At 37.3% G+C, this 15177-nt stretch overlaps 3 protein-coding genes across 14 annotated transcripts in view; all 3 read left to right on the top strand.

Annotated features, from left to right (window-relative positions):
• The window catches only part of LOC127509468 (gastrula zinc finger protein XlCGF8.2DB-like), a 71945-nt gene extending 66945 nt beyond the window's left edge, over positions 1 to 5000 (top strand). The window contains exon 2 of the mRNA XM_051888250.1: positions 3237 to 5000. Coding sequence (XP_051744210.1) covers positions 3237 to 4297 — 1061 coding nt within the window. The 3' untranslated portion in view covers positions 4298 to 5000. The remainder of the gene's footprint in view (positions 1 to 3236) is intronic.
• Positions 1 to 8485, top strand: part of LOC127509469 (gastrula zinc finger protein XlCGF8.2DB-like) — a 50627-nt gene extending 42142 nt beyond the window's left edge. For 2 of the 4 annotated variants that reach the window (XM_051888252.1, XM_051888251.1), the window contains exon 3: positions 6849 to 8485. In XM_051888252.1, the coding sequence (XP_051744212.1) occupies positions 6849 to 7846 (998 nt within the window). In that variant the 3' untranslated portion in view covers positions 7847 to 8485. The remainder of the gene's footprint in view (positions 1 to 6848) is intronic. The other 2 variants (XM_051888254.1, XM_051888255.1) reach the window with 1 other exon arrangement.
• LOC127509463 (gastrula zinc finger protein XlCGF8.2DB-like) overlaps positions 1 to 15177 on the top strand; it is a 50981-nt gene that overhangs the window by 21076 nt on the left and 14728 nt on the right. For 3 of the 9 annotated variants that reach the window (XM_051888227.1, XM_051888232.1, XM_051888233.1), the window contains exon 2: positions 13059 to 13172. The exons of 3 other annotated variants lie outside the window; for them this stretch is intronic. In XM_051888227.1, coding sequence (XP_051744187.1) covers positions 13094 to 13172 — 79 coding nt within the window. In that variant the 5' untranslated portion in view covers positions 13059 to 13093. Of the gene's footprint in view, positions 1 to 5590; positions 5884 to 12846; positions 12935 to 13031; positions 13173 to 15177 lie in introns of those variants that run through there. 3 more of the 9 variants (XM_051888226.1, XM_051888231.1, XM_051888228.1) reach the window with 2 other exon arrangements.

Here is a 15177-nt window from a genome sequence, read left to right as displayed (position 1 = left end):
ATAGACGACTGACCGATGAAAATGCCTCACTGAATCTTATTGGCTGAGAGTGAACTGTATGGAGGACCACAAGTGTCACGGAAATGGTAATAATCATTAATTAACTAATTGTACAATAAAAACGTGCATTAGTAAATGTTTACAAATTAATTAATCTAAAAATAAATAGATTAAATTGCAAAGTAATTAATAATTTTATTTTTTAATGGGCAATAAAAGCAGTAATTTATAAGGGAATAGCCAATCAGAGAGCTTGTTACACCCATCTCACCTTTACCTTGTTTCCCCAGCACACAAGGCCCAAAGTGTCACTGAAATGCTAAATGGAGAGGCTAAAAAGAGAAGCTAAATGGTTAAGCAAATCAAAATGCTAATAGAAAAAGGAAAAACAGTGAGGAAATGCAAATGGTTAATTTAATTGCCCTTTTTAATGGATGATTAGAACCTATATTTGTATTTCAATTTCTGAATCCAATTAATTATTTCTCTTTTTAAATTGCATTTTCAAATACAATTTGAAATTCCACTATTTATTTATGAATTCATAAATGTATTTTTAAATAATGTATTTATTGTTTTATGTTGTTTTAGCAAATCCATTTTTAATTTGAACCATTTGTTGATGGATTAATATTTCAACTTTTCTAAGAGTAGGAGACTTTTATAAAGAAGTTAAAAGCAACTTTTAGTAGAGTCTAAGGCCCAATCCCATTTCTTTCCCTTTCCCCTACCCCTTTGTTTTGCGCGCTCACATGGAGGGGTAGGGGTGTCTCCATTCTCTTTTTGACTGGAGTTGTAGGGGTAAGGGGAAGGGCCAGATAGCCCTTCAAACGAAGATTTTTCGGGACCACACTTTGAACGAAGGGGTATGAGAAATTTCCCTGCATACACTGACTACCATGTTGCTAGAATGCGTGTAGTGATCATGGCAGTGATTTTCCACTCATGATCGATCACTTGTGTGTTACCTGGCTGCCAGTTTCTTCGTAGCTTGCTAAACGTGCTATTTGAATGATGTGAACACAAATATATAACACAGTTAAAAGAAATATCTGGTCATCCTTCATAGCGCAGTCGCTATTTACATCTCGTATCATCTGTAAACTCTTGCCTTACCAAGGCAACAATGGGCTCGTTTGTATAACATTGCACTGAGCGCCGTTTTCTGAAGTCCGAAATACAGCGTAAAACAACTTTGGGAGTGAGTAATTTGTTAAACGTGCTTGCGCCTGATTTCTGTTGATATGCAGACTTCATTGCTGTTCATACTGGTTAAATTTTACAGGACACTAATAAAAAAACTAGGTATGATGACGTGTGTAATGGTGTAGTGGTGGTGTCCCATTTCTTAGGGGAATATTTTCACCCCTACACCTTGCCGCTCTGTTTCAAGGGGCAAGGGGAAGGGCGAAGGGGTATAAAATAGAATTGGGATTGGGCCTAAGACTAATTCTTAAGTACTGACTTAAGTGTTGTGAACTAAGGACTACAATGATGTCAACTCAAAATGGCCGCCCTCAACCTCTGAATCAGCCAATAGACATCACCATCAGCCGTTATGACTGCAGTTACACCCACTGAGTGGCAAAAGACTGAGTGGCAGCATTGGTTTTCAGCGTGAATGCTGCGAAAAACACACAAAACACATCCAAAACATGAAAGAGCTTTGCAATTGACTGTACAAATAGCTTGGACACAAAATCTGAGGTATATTTTTATAGATTGCCGAGAGCTAGAGAAAAAAGAAGCAAATGGTTTGCTGCAATTCAGAGAAACAACTGGACTCCAGGCAGAGAAACGTGGATTTGCAGTTATCATTTTGTCAAAATGTTGGATTTTGTTAGGAGAGTTTAGTAGCTTCACGGTGGGGCTGCAGGACAAAAGGTGTAAATCGCTCATCAGCGAGGGAGACAGAAACCTTCTGATCCAGCGTGTCGGCGAGAAAGACGAAAATAAAAACTTATGTTCTTACCTTGTTGCTTGTTCTGTTTTTATTTTACACTGTTTTAATTGTACACAGAAACTTATTTGGCAATACAAATGTTATAAGAATAAGGTTTTGTATTTCTCACTTTACACAAAATCGCACAGGGAATAAACACCTGTAATAAATAAATAGGCAACTGTCCTGAGTCTTTACCTTGAAAATAAAGCAAATGCTACTATTTAGCCTAGTTAGTAGGTTATTATTTTATTTCATTTTTTGTCATTTAGTCAATCAAATTGTTTCAAGTCTTTTTAAAGCTATAATAATCATATTCACCCAACAATGATTTGTTTGATACAGATCTGTTTTAAAATTTGTTGTTTTTCTTTTGTTGCTTTATCATTTATCCATTGGTTATCATTGTCAGATTCATGAGTGATTCACAAAACCAAACACTTGACCAATCTGCTGTTTCTTAAGCATCAACAACAGTAAAACAAAGACTGTCACCTAACATCGGTTAAGAGCAATATTTACAATGTTATCATTGTTAATTCAAAATAAACAATAAAAATTACAGAAAATTAATAACAAAGATCGTTTTCAGATCAATAAATGTACATTTCAATCGAAATACATTGGCTTGAAAAGGCTATCCCGAGGCAGATCTCTTAAAGGACAGTTGCGCCAAGTGTCGTAGCATTATCCACTAGTCTATTTACACTACTGTTAAAATGCGCATGCAAAGCCTACTCATTCATGCAGCCTATTAGGAAAAACTACGCTATCACAAATGTGTTTTACGTGTAGCCTATATAATTCACATTTCTGTTTTTTAATTTTATTACAAGAAGAAAATAACAATACATAGGCCAATTAAGAAATATTTTTAAAGAGAAATACGGGGTATTAGTACTGCATTAAAGCACAGTCCATGAAAAAGTAAGCACAATTTTGACATTTACTGTAGGCCTACTGTTTGAATTCATTTTAAACAGCAAATGCTTACACGCATGCTTACTTTTCTACATGTGGTGTGCATTTGATTTTTAAAAATCTTATTGACCGTATTTTTTTTAATTTTCACATGGCGCAGTTGACTGCTACTCGTGAAAACGAGCTGTGATTATAGCTTAGCGTTCAAGAGCAGAAATGAATTTCCCGCCGCAAACCGCGACAGTACCCGCAGCGACAACAACCGCATTCTGGCTGAGTACCATCTGTACATTGTCGTGTAAACATACCCTAATTTCCTTTTATTTTCCAATTGTCCCAATTGATTTTCGTCATTTTAATTTTTTCATTTTAGGTCTGGTGAAAGTGAAAGAGGAAAGAGAAGATCTGAATGAAGTGGAGGAGAAACATCAGCATCAGAAAGCTCGTGATGTTACCGCTGAAGAAAAACCATTGAGTTGCTCCAAAGCTGAAAACAGTTGCTCACAAGTCACAAGACCTTTCAGCTGTTCTCAGTGTGAAAAGACTTTTAAACATAAAAGAAGCCTTTGGAGTCATATGATAATTCACACTGGAAAAAAGCCTTTCACCTGCTCCCAGTGTGGAAAGAGTTTTACACAGAAAGGAATCCTTAAGTGTCACATGTTAATTCATACTGGGAAAAAGCCTTTCACCTGCTCTCAGTGTGGAAAGAGTTTTACACAGAAAGGACACCTTAATGATCATTTACTTACTCACACTTCAGAAAAGCCTTTCACCTGCCCTCAGTGTGGAAACACTTTCAGACATAAAGGAAGCCTGAAGACTCACATGTTAATTCATACTGGAAAAAAGCCTTTCAGCTGCTCTCAGTGTGGAAAGAGTTTCACACGTAAAGAAATTCTTAAGAATCACATGTTAACTCATACTGGAATAAAGCCTTTCATCTGCTCTCACTGTGGAAAGAGTTTTAAACAGAAAGCACACCTTAATGATCATTTTCTAATTCACACTTCAGAAAAGTCTTTCACCTGCCCTCAGTGTGGAAATAGTTTCACACTTAAAGAAAACCTTAAGAAGCACATGTTAATACATGCTGGAATAAAGCCTTTCACCTGCTCTCAGTGTGGAAAGAGTTTTACACAGAAAGCACACCTTAAGGATCATTTGTTAATACACACTTCAGAAAACCCTTTCACCTGCCCTCAGTGTGGAAATACTTTCACACGTAAGGCAAACCTTAAGACTCACATGTTAATTCATACTGGAATAAAGCCTTTCACCTGCCCTCAATGTGAAAAGAGTTTTACACAGAAAGCACACCTTAAGGATCATTTGTTAATTCATACTTCAGAAAAGCCTTTTACCTGCTCTCAGTGTGGAAAATCTTTCAGACATAAAGGAAGCCTTAAGTATCACATGTTAATTCATACTTGAAAAAGGCCTTTTACATGGCCTCAGTGTGGAAACACTTTCTTACACAAAGGAAGAGCATTTCACCTGCTCTCAATGTGGAACGACATGAGAATTCACACTGAAGTGATGCCTTACACACGTCATTCATGTGAGTTCATGTTTCAAATAGAACACAAGGTCATCTGCACCATTCTTACTCTGCAGAAAAGGAATTTAAAGGTACAGTAAGCAATTTTCTGAGAAACGCTGTTGAAAGAGGATCGGACTGAGCAGCACAACACTTGTAGCCAATCAGCATTAGGGGCGTGTCCACTCAAAATGGGGAAGGAGAGAGTGAGAAAGAGGGGGGAAACTGTAGAAAGAGAGATGGCTATGAGACATTACAAAAAAGAAAAGCTCAGAGGAATATCACTGGAAAAAAGAAGGGTTATGATTTTATCCGTTCATTTACATGTCAATGACATTTTGGGGCCTAAAAATACAAACTTATGAAAACATGTTTCAAAGTGCAAGTTTTTGAAAATTATGTCCACCAAGAATATGGGAACGTAGTGTTATGTGCTGTGAGGAGGTACAATTTATTGTGTTTTTTTACAGAACGTCTGTTTTCTAGAATTCTCTGTTTACTATACTGTATATAACTTACAAACAGACATGCAAATGTGAATTTTCAGTTTACATGTAACACATTGCTTCACAAATAAATGTACTTTATACATACAAATGTGCACATTCTTTCTCTGTTTACTATAGCATTGACTTTTCTGAGTACAGTTTTGTTGATAACATGGAATGTGCCATGCTTTAGTTGAGGATTTCTTTCACCTGGTGGAAAACAAACACACTTTTAACATTAACATGACATAAAATTTCAACTATAACCAGTTGACAGCTGCAGAGGATCACTCATTAGCTCATTAGCCATTTCCACTCCTTTTTATAGTTCTTTTTGCATCTTTTGCTTTTGGATTTATTACAAAATGCACATACGTTGTCCTCTGCTTTTGTAGCTGGTGCTGCTACGGACTGAAGAATGTTGCGGGGCCTTTGCGTTCATTAGCCCAAGTCTAACGTGGCACTGCCTAGGCTATTGGTATAACTCGAATACTCATAGGCTATATATTTCTAACCAGTTTCACAAAGTCCTTTTCATTTCTTTGTGCATTTCTTTTTAAAATGAAAGAAAATGGTAAATTATGTAGGCCTACACAAGCTATAGCTATCTCCCCCATATTATTTTCCGTCCTCCACTCCAGTCCAGTGGGTGGCGGTAAGACACATGCGTGTGTTTTCCAACCACGATTAAACCTCAGAGGAAGAAGGTTAGTTTCAGCATGATCTCTGGGGTTGTGTCGAGGTACTTGGCTTTATGCAAACTGTTAGAAATGTACTTTTAGTAGATAGAAAGATACATTTTGAATAAGGTCAATAAATGGCTGTAATATTCCCATCCTCATAGACGTAAGTTTTGAATCAAGCAGGAATATCTGGAGGAGTATCAACTGAACTGAGATCTGCTGCTGTGAAGATGGTGTTTGTTAAAGAGGAGAGTGAGGAGGACATGAGTGAACCAGAACCCTGGAGAATAAAACACGAGGAACAAGGAGGTTGTCTATTATCCATTCATCTTTAATAACTGCTGTGCTACATTAAGTCTTAAATTCTTTAATGTAAAAACAAGGCGTTAATTAAGATTAAAATGTCTTAAATCCACATTTCAAAGGTCTTAAAAATGCAACTAAACAGGCAGCGATATGATTTATTTATTTTCGCTCGTTGCTTTTTGGAATCGTAAAACTTTGTTGAACTCGGAGCTTGTACAGACTTTGTTTTTATGTTATCGTAATCCATTTGTGTAGGCAAAGGTTTAACTGTTTTACAGAAGTCTTCCTGTGGTATGCCATGGCGTTAATTTAATAACCTTATGTCGAGAGCGCGCGGATTTCCTCTGCTCGCCCACAAAACTGGACGCGCGCTCTCTATATGTAGTTCTCTTTTATGACCTGCTTCTCCTCTCTCTCTCTCAGATATTGCGTTGCGCTCAAACTTTAAATAAAGATTGTATTACATTGTTATGCCAGTAGGTGGTGACCAGTGACTTAAATTAAATGTATTTGATAGAGATTCGTTCAAAAACTCTGGACGAAACAAGTCTTCATTTATTAATTTTATTTAAAATAATAAATATTTTTAATATTTAAAATATTTTTTAAAGACCCGTTTGTGACAATTTAAACATTTATAAATAGACACATTTGTAACATTAAAATTAAACATTTTGTCAGAAACCCAAATAAATTATGTTATTTTGTTTAGTTGTCTATTGTTTTGTTTTCAGAATCGTGGGAGAACCGCGACCGTGATCTGTATTTTTTTTTTTTTAAAAATCCAGATTATTTCAGTGCAATGAAATAATCATCGTCTCTGTGTAAACTACAAAAACGTGAATTTGCTAAGTATTCAGTCTATAGGTGCATAGTGATTTCAAAGTGACCTCGCCAAACTACTGGCCTGGCATGAATAATATCATTTTATCATTTGAATAATAATCATTTTAATGTTTTCATTTTAGGCCTGATAAAGGTGAAAGAGGAAAGAGAAGATCTGAATGAAGTGGAAGAGAAATATCAGCATCAGAAAGCTCATGATGTCACCGCTGAAGAAAAACCATTGAGTTGCTCCAAAACTGAAAACAGTTGCTCACAAAGCAGCATTCAAATAACAGAAGTCAAAAGACCTTTCATCTGTTCTCAGTGTGGAAAGACTTTTAAACATAAAGGAAGCCTTAGGACTCACATGATAATTCACACAGGAAAAAATCCTTTTACCTGCTCCAAGTGTGGAAAAAGTTTTACACAGAAAGGACACCTTAATGATCATTTGGTAACTCACACTTCAGAAAAGCCTTTCACCTGCCCTCAGTGTGAAAAGACTTTCACACGTAAAGGAAGCCTGAAGAATCACATGTTGATTCATATTGGAAAAAGGCCTTTCACCTGCTCACAGTGTGGAAAGAGTTTTACATGTAAAGGACACCTCAAGAATCACATGCTAACTCATGCTGAAATAAAGCCTTTCATCTGCTCTCACTGTGGAAAGAGTTTCACATGTAAAGGACAACTTAATGATCATTTGGTAATTCACACTTCAGAAAAGCCTTTCAACTGCCCTCAGTGTGGAAACACTTTCACACGTAAAGAAAACCTTAAGAAGCACATATTAATACATACCGGAATAAAGCCTTTCACCTGTTCTCAGTGTGGAAAGAGCTTTACACAGAAAGGACACCTTAAGGATCATTTGTTAACTCACAATTCAGAAAGGCCTTTCACCTGCCCTCAGTGTGGAAATACTTTCACACGTAAAGGAAACCTTAAGAATCACATGTTAATTCATGCTGGAATAAAGCCTTTCAGCTGCTGTCAATGTGGAAAGAGTTTTACACAGAAAGCACACCTTGAGTATCATTTGTTAATTCACACTTCAGAAAAGCCTTTTACCTGCTCTCAGTGTGGAAACATTTTCACATGTAAAAGAAGACTGAATGAGCACATGTTGATTCATACTTGAAAAAGGGCTTTTACCTGCTCTCAGTGTGGAAACTTTCACACATAAAGGAAGCATTTCACCTGCTCTCAATGTGGAATATTAAGAGAATTCACATTGAAGAGATGCCTTACACACGTCATCTGTGTGAGAAGTTTCAAATGGATCACGAGTCTCAGATCTCATCTGCACTATTCTCACTCTGCAGAAAGGCAATTTAAAGGAGCAGTAAGCGATTTCTGATAAACTGTTGAATGTGGTTCAGACCGAACTCCACAGTTTTTTTATATAGATTGTGAAAAAATAATTCAATAATTCATATGATAAACTTTCATGACTCACTGTGAGTGCACGTGTGTGAGAGAAAGTGATAGAGGGCGCTCTCAGCCAAGCGACGGTGTGTAAATCTTACAGGCAATGAAATTAAATCTGTGCTAAACTTATTTTTTGCCTCTAAATCAATTACAGGTGACTGAAATTGTACTAGCCATTGTCTAATAATATATATATATATATATATATATTTTATTTATTTATTTTTTTGTCGTCTCGTGAAATTTACTTGCATTGTAGAGGGTTGTGTAGTGTTATCTACTGTGAGGAGGTACAAATTATTGTTCAGTTTACATGTAACACATTGCTACACAAATAAATGTACTGTATACAAACAAATTTGCATATTCTTTCTTTGTGTATTATAACATTGACTTTGCTGAGTAAACTTTTACCTAAAGTTGAAATCTCCCTGCCAGCAAAGCCATGTGGGGCCAAATGGGTTTCACCTGGGCTATCTAACTGGGGCTCAGCCAGTTTTGACCCCAGTTTCCATGCAGGCCCCACATGGGTTTTTCCAGATGAGTGGATGAAATGAACACTGATAAGTGTGCACACTACAGGCTGTTAAATGTAACACAGTTAATTTGATAATTCAGTGATTGAGTGATGATTGAGCATTAGTGATGAACACATAAGCAGAATCACTGAAGGAAAGAGGAACAACAAGAACATTAAGAGATGAGCAGAAACACAGCAACTCCGGCTGCATCCCAAATGGCACTCTAAACCCTCATGGTCTTCCTCTGAGTCCGCACTTTCATTACGTAATGCCGCTTTGACTGCCGGGTAAAGTCCTCTGTCTAGACTTGTGGGCTCAGCAGAAGTGCGCATCGAGAGCACATAGCGGCCGCAAAGGAGGCACTCACGAGCACCCTTCTGAAACCTAAAATGATGAATGGGACACCCTATGGCAGGGGTGCCAACCCTGTTCCTGGAGATCTACCTACCTGCAAAGTTTAGCTCCAACCCTGATAAAACACACCTGAATCATCTAATTAAGATCTTCAGGAGCACTTGATAATTACAGACAGGTGTGTTGAGCAGGGCTGGAGCTGAACTCTGCAGGAAGGTAGATCTCCAGGAACAGGGTTGGGCAACCCCTGCCCTACGGTCTTACTTGACTTACTTGGCCGAAAGTCCACAAGACCGAAAGTACACATGAAGTACGCCCTTTGGGATGCAGCCGATAACTGCCACAGCCCAGGCCCAGTGTCAAGGGGGCATCAAGCCCTTTCCACCACCCCCAGCAATATCCCGGAATGTGATTTTACAAAAAAAAAAGTAAATAAATAAGCTGAATTGATGTTTTGTGATATTTATGCTGTTTGTTCTTTAGAAGCGTTTGCTAGTATCAGGCTCAGATGAGTCCATATCAGCGTCTGTGGGTGAAGACGTCACTCTGAACTGCTCTGTAGTCTCTCACATCTCACCTGAACACATTGAAGAGGTTTCATGGAAGAAAACAGATGAAGATATTCTGGTTTTGCTCAATCAAAACAATGAGACTTATGAAAATCATGTTTGCAACTTCAAAGGATTAATTAAAACAATATTTCTTTTTTTTTTTTTTTAACTTGCAATCATGCATATATTTAAGTTGTGGTAACATGACCCCTGAATTACTTTAGTTTATATGTATTATTTATTACAGATATATTACAGATTTATAATTTCTAAACTTGCTTGAATGTGTAAGTGCCACATTGTCACAGAGTCAACAACATCCTCAGCACCAGACCTCCACCACTCCAGCCACTCGTTCCCAATCACCAGAGTTCTATTATAAAATGGTTAGTTCCTGTCCTTGTGATTCTGATTGGTCAATAGCTGTGTTTCATTCATGATAAAACACGGCTATGACCGCTTCACCCAACGGTTTTATGTATCACTGCACAACACCCTTAGCAACCACCCTTAGCAAAGTAAACATACTATGTTTGTTCTCATTGATACTGTTCACTGAAGCTTGCATTACCTGCATCTATATAGCATTTTCTTTCAGGTCAGTCCTGCAATCATATTAGAAAAAAAAAAAAAATATCAGTTTGAATGTCAGCTGCGATAGCTCTGCTCCACGTCGTGCCTAACAATGCCCCTTAGCTGTTATAATTAAGCAATAAGGTACTCGAGGCTGTGCTGTATCGTGAATAAGTCACGGCTGAAGGGCATTTTTAGGCATGACGCTAAGCAGGCCTGCAACCCCTTCAGCCGTGACTTATTCACAATACAGCACAGCCTTGAGTACCTTATTGCTTTTATAAAACGGTTACCACACAATACAAATATTAAAGCCAAAAATATGTATCAACTTTCATGAAGTAAGCTTTCAATAAAAGCCTTCCTTCCACCAGAAAAAATAGTCCCTGACCGTGAACAGCAACAGAAGTTACATTATTACGCCATTAGATGGCGGCATGACTGTCTTTATGACTGTCACTCACTCACTCGATCTTTTTTCTCACAATACTCTTCTACATAATACAGTAAGCTTCAATGAACAATATCAATTGAGAACATAGTTTATGTTGCTAAGAGTGGTCACCTACTTGTCTGGCATGCGTAGAACAGTGTTTTTAGTCAGTTACACAGATCCGTGTGAACAGGGATAGTTTTGATACAAAGAAAAAAAGTTTTCCAATTTTAGTACATTGTTGTCGTGTAAACGTACCCCTAGTCTTGCGTAGCCAGACCTTTAGATTGACGACAGAAGGTCTGGACTCTATCGCAGCTTTCTTTGGCCAAGGACCCCCCAAGAGGATTTTTGACTAATATGTAATGCAACCAATCACAGTTCGTTTTGTTCTGCATCATGTTTAGGGGCATGAAAATCTAATGTCTGTGTCAATACAATAATAGACTGCCGTGCGTCTAATAAATTATTCATTCAAGAATGCTGTGCAAGTTTACTGCAAAAATGGAGCCGCAAACATCACATACTTTTGAAAATCCAGTGTTTAGTTGATCCTGGTGAGCGCTTATTGTCACAGCTGTAAACACAACAACGTTCTTCTTCCACGAGGGGGTTCGGCATGGTTCACGGCATTTGTTTCCAGGCGGACCATTAAAGAACACGACACACACTCTTGGACATCCTGTAGAATTCAACCAACCAGATGATGACTTCGAAAATCCTGTAGTGTTTCCAGTTAAGTGTGCCATATGCATTAGACCTTCAGCTAACGGTCCGTGGACATGACGTCTGAGGCTAAGACTAGATTTATATTAATAGTATAGCAGTAGTTACTGTATATTATGCTGCTTTTACTTTATACAAAGATCTAATATACACATGCAATTTCTTTACTTGCTGTTTACATTCACGGACATAACCGACTGTGTTTATGTGAACTTTATGTGTTTTTGGCATAACATTGTGTGTATTTGACAGTTTAAACACAATAATGCTTTACAGGGGACGCACCGTCTGACAGCTCTTTGTGCACATACTTCGGGTGAATGTAAATAAAATAAACTTTCATGATGACAAAGAACTGCAATGTCACGTGAGCGCAACCTAGATAGCTAGATATCATCTAGATAGCTAGATGATAATAAAACCAAATAGATGTTTTTGCAGAGTATCATTTGCATTTGCATTTGCATACTCCTTCCACTCAAAAATGGACATTTACAACATGGTATAATAAAATATCTGTGGGGTATTTTGAGCTGAAACTTCACAGATACATTCTGGGGACACCTGAGACATATTACATTTTGTAAAAAAAAGGCATAATAAGTCTCCTTTAATGCAGTTTCTTAGGCTACAACTATTTCTCTTATTTTGCTGGTTGCTGAATTTTAGAAGGTTGCCAAGATTGTCATAACTGTTGTACAATGGAGATTTATTACCCTCAATCATAATGTAGCATTGAGCCCCAGTGCAAAAAAACTTGATGGACCTCCATCATTCCTGATGTCACGAGTTAGTCCACGAAGATGAGAGTAGTCGTACTTCAAACAGTCAAGCAACTTTAATAAAATAACAGAATACTCAACATAGCAGTATCAACATAACCAATATCAGACAATGAACAGAAAAAACTGAAGGGCTTAAATACACAGGCAAAGGAACTAGATACAAAACAGATGCTCTAATTAGTAACCATGACAACTAATGATGGTGGGAACATAAGAACAAAGACAAGCAAACTACGTCCATAAAGTAAATGAAAGAGAAACAAAGCCAAAACACGATACCTGACCATCTGTGGTGAAACTGTGGTAAAAATTCAGATCCAATTCCGATTTTAAAGCATTTCAGAAGAATTCTTATTCCTTCAAAAACTATAGTTGAAGAGACCCTGAGCATTTGTTTAAAACATTAATAGTGTAGAATATTTGTATTTAATACAGTTTACCAAAAAGTGCCCAAATTTTGCTGACTTCACTCCTATTTAAATGCTGTGGTCTCAAACTCAATTCCTGGAGGGCCACAGCTCTGCACAGTTTTGCCCCAACCCTAATCAAATACACCTGATCCAGCTAATCGAGGTCTTCAGGATTACTAGAAACTTCCAAACAGGAGTGAGCTGGAGCTGGTTGGAGCTAAACTGTGCAGAGCTGTGGCCCTCCAGGAATTGAGTTTGAGACCACAGCTGTAACGTCAGTTATTCTGCAAAAAAGTTAGTCCCCCCACCCCCCACTTTATTTCCCCTCCTCTTCACACTCCAGTCCAGTGGGTGGCGGTAAGACACATGCGTGTGTTTGCCAACCACCATTAAACCTCAGAAGAAGAAGATTAGTTTTCAGCATGATCTCTGGTGTTGTGTCGGGGTACTCAGCTTTATGCAAACTGTTAGAAATGTACTTTTAGTATAAGACACATGTTGAATCAGGTCAATAAATACCTGTAACATTTCCATCCCCATAGACGCGAAGCAAGCAGGTATATCTGTAGGAGTATCAACTGAACTGAGATCTGCTGCTGTGAAGATGGTGTTTGTTAAAGAGGAGAGTGAGGAGGACATGAGTGAACCAGAACCCTGGAGAATAAAACACGAGGAACAAGGAGGTTGGTGTCTATTCTTCATTCATCTTATAATAACTGTTGTACATTTAGTCTTAAATTCTTTAATGTAAAAACAAGGCGATTAACATTAAAATGTCTTAAATCGACGTTTCAAAGGTCTTAAAAATCAACTGAACAGGCAGCGATACGAATTAGATTTTATTTTCGCTCGTTGCTTTTTGGAATGTAAGACTTTGTTGAACTCGGAGCGTGTGCGACTCATCATACAGACTTTGTTTTTATGTTATCGTAATCCATTTGTGTGGGCAAAGGTTTAACTGTTTTACAGAAGTCTACCTGCGGTTTACTATGGCTTTATTTTTATGACAAATATCGAGAGCACGCGGATTTCCTTTTCTCGCCCACAAAACTGGCCGCGCGCTCTCCACTGTATGCAGTGCTCGCTCATGAACTGCTTCTCCTTTCAGTCAGATATTGTGTGCGCGCTCAAACTGTGTCCTGTGCAGTCGTAAATCTCTGTGTTCTTGAACTAGAAATTAATTACTTTCGCTTCTTGATTAAACGTTGTCAAAAGTTATTAACCAGTCAGAATAGACTTCCGACTGACCGATGAAAATGCCTCATTGAATCTTATTGGTTGAGAGTGAACTGCACCTGGAATTCTTTCGACAATCAAATCAATTTCTTTACAGTTCAATATTTAATCATTTGAATCAAATGTATCTTAGAAATGTCTCTGATTTGTACATCGGTCATTGACGAATAAGGTTTTTAAAAGTGTAAAAAAAAACATAATGGAGACATAATTTTGAAGTTTTATTCAGTGTTAACAATGAGACTGCTTTTTACAATCATTTAACGCTGCTTTTGTAAATTATTTTTTGCAAGATGGACAAAATTTGTCACCAAAAAAAGTCATTCAGTTTAATCAAAATTTCGGTTTTACCGAATGACAGTATTTTCAAACAATGATAACATGCTGATATCTTGCTTCAATCAAACCTTTTCTATTTAGTACAAGTTTTTAAAATATTACAACATTTTCCATGTTTTATAACAGTTGAACCAAATGACCTGATGTTTCGGGACATGCGTATGAGCAAGTGAAAACATTAATTTTTCAAATAGTTAAATTAGAATTAGTTACTTTGCTTCACGACCATGTGGTCCTTTGCAGGTGTCCGAATGATGTCACATCCTGTCACATGATATTGACCACAAGACTTGATCCAAAATGGTCCCTTTATATTGGTTATTCCGAATAACATCAATGAAATTCATTTTCCTGGACATTTTTTCTCATAACAAATGAACGACTTCTATACATAATTGCAATAACATTTTGCACTATGTTGATATATGATGTTATAAAATCATGCCAGATTCAAAAGATGTATTACTCTTATCTGTATGACCAAAAATGGAGTATTTTAAGTGCAAGTGATCATACCGGCGCCTCCATGTTAGCTGTCATGCAGTAAGCGCACTACTATTCAGCTTTCACACTTTGCACAAACACTTGAATAGCCCACATTTTTCTAGGTTAATGTTAAAGTGAGTGTCAATGTAAAGTTGCTTCTACTTGCATGTTTCAGATGATAAGCCATATTTGAGGTCAATAAATGATAGATGAGAGTTTGTATGTCCTGACCAATGTACTGTAATTACCACATAACTTGTTCAGTCTATCCTCCTTATTCCTGACAAGCCTACTGCGTTTTGAGTTATAGGTGGCACTTCCGGTTTGGGAAACTTCCATTCAAAAAGACTGAAACGAATCATTTCAGGTCATAAGGTTGCCCTACAAATAAAGCTTATCCGTCAGTTTGACTGAATGAGCTTTCGATTTTCCTTCATGTTTTATTTTCAGACATCATGAGAATAACTTAATGCTTGGTATTTTAACGTGATGTTATAACAAGAATATATATGGCTAGAGATCTTTCAGTCACTGCATTCTTTTCCACATGATTTTCTTTTCCCTTTACATTCCGCTGTAATAGTAGGAAAAAGGACAGCATTCTTCTTTAAACACACTAGCTATCAT

The sequence above is a fragment of the Ctenopharyngodon idella genome, chromosome 3 (genome assembly GCF_019924925.1).
Source record: "Ctenopharyngodon idella isolate HZGC_01 chromosome 3, HZGC01, whole genome shotgun sequence".
NCBI classification, from domain to species: domain Eukaryota; kingdom Metazoa; phylum Chordata; class Actinopteri; order Cypriniformes; family Xenocyprididae; genus Ctenopharyngodon; species Ctenopharyngodon idella.
The sequence above is the reverse complement of the archived record's forward strand: the minus strand, read 5'-3'. Positions and strand labels throughout refer to the sequence as shown.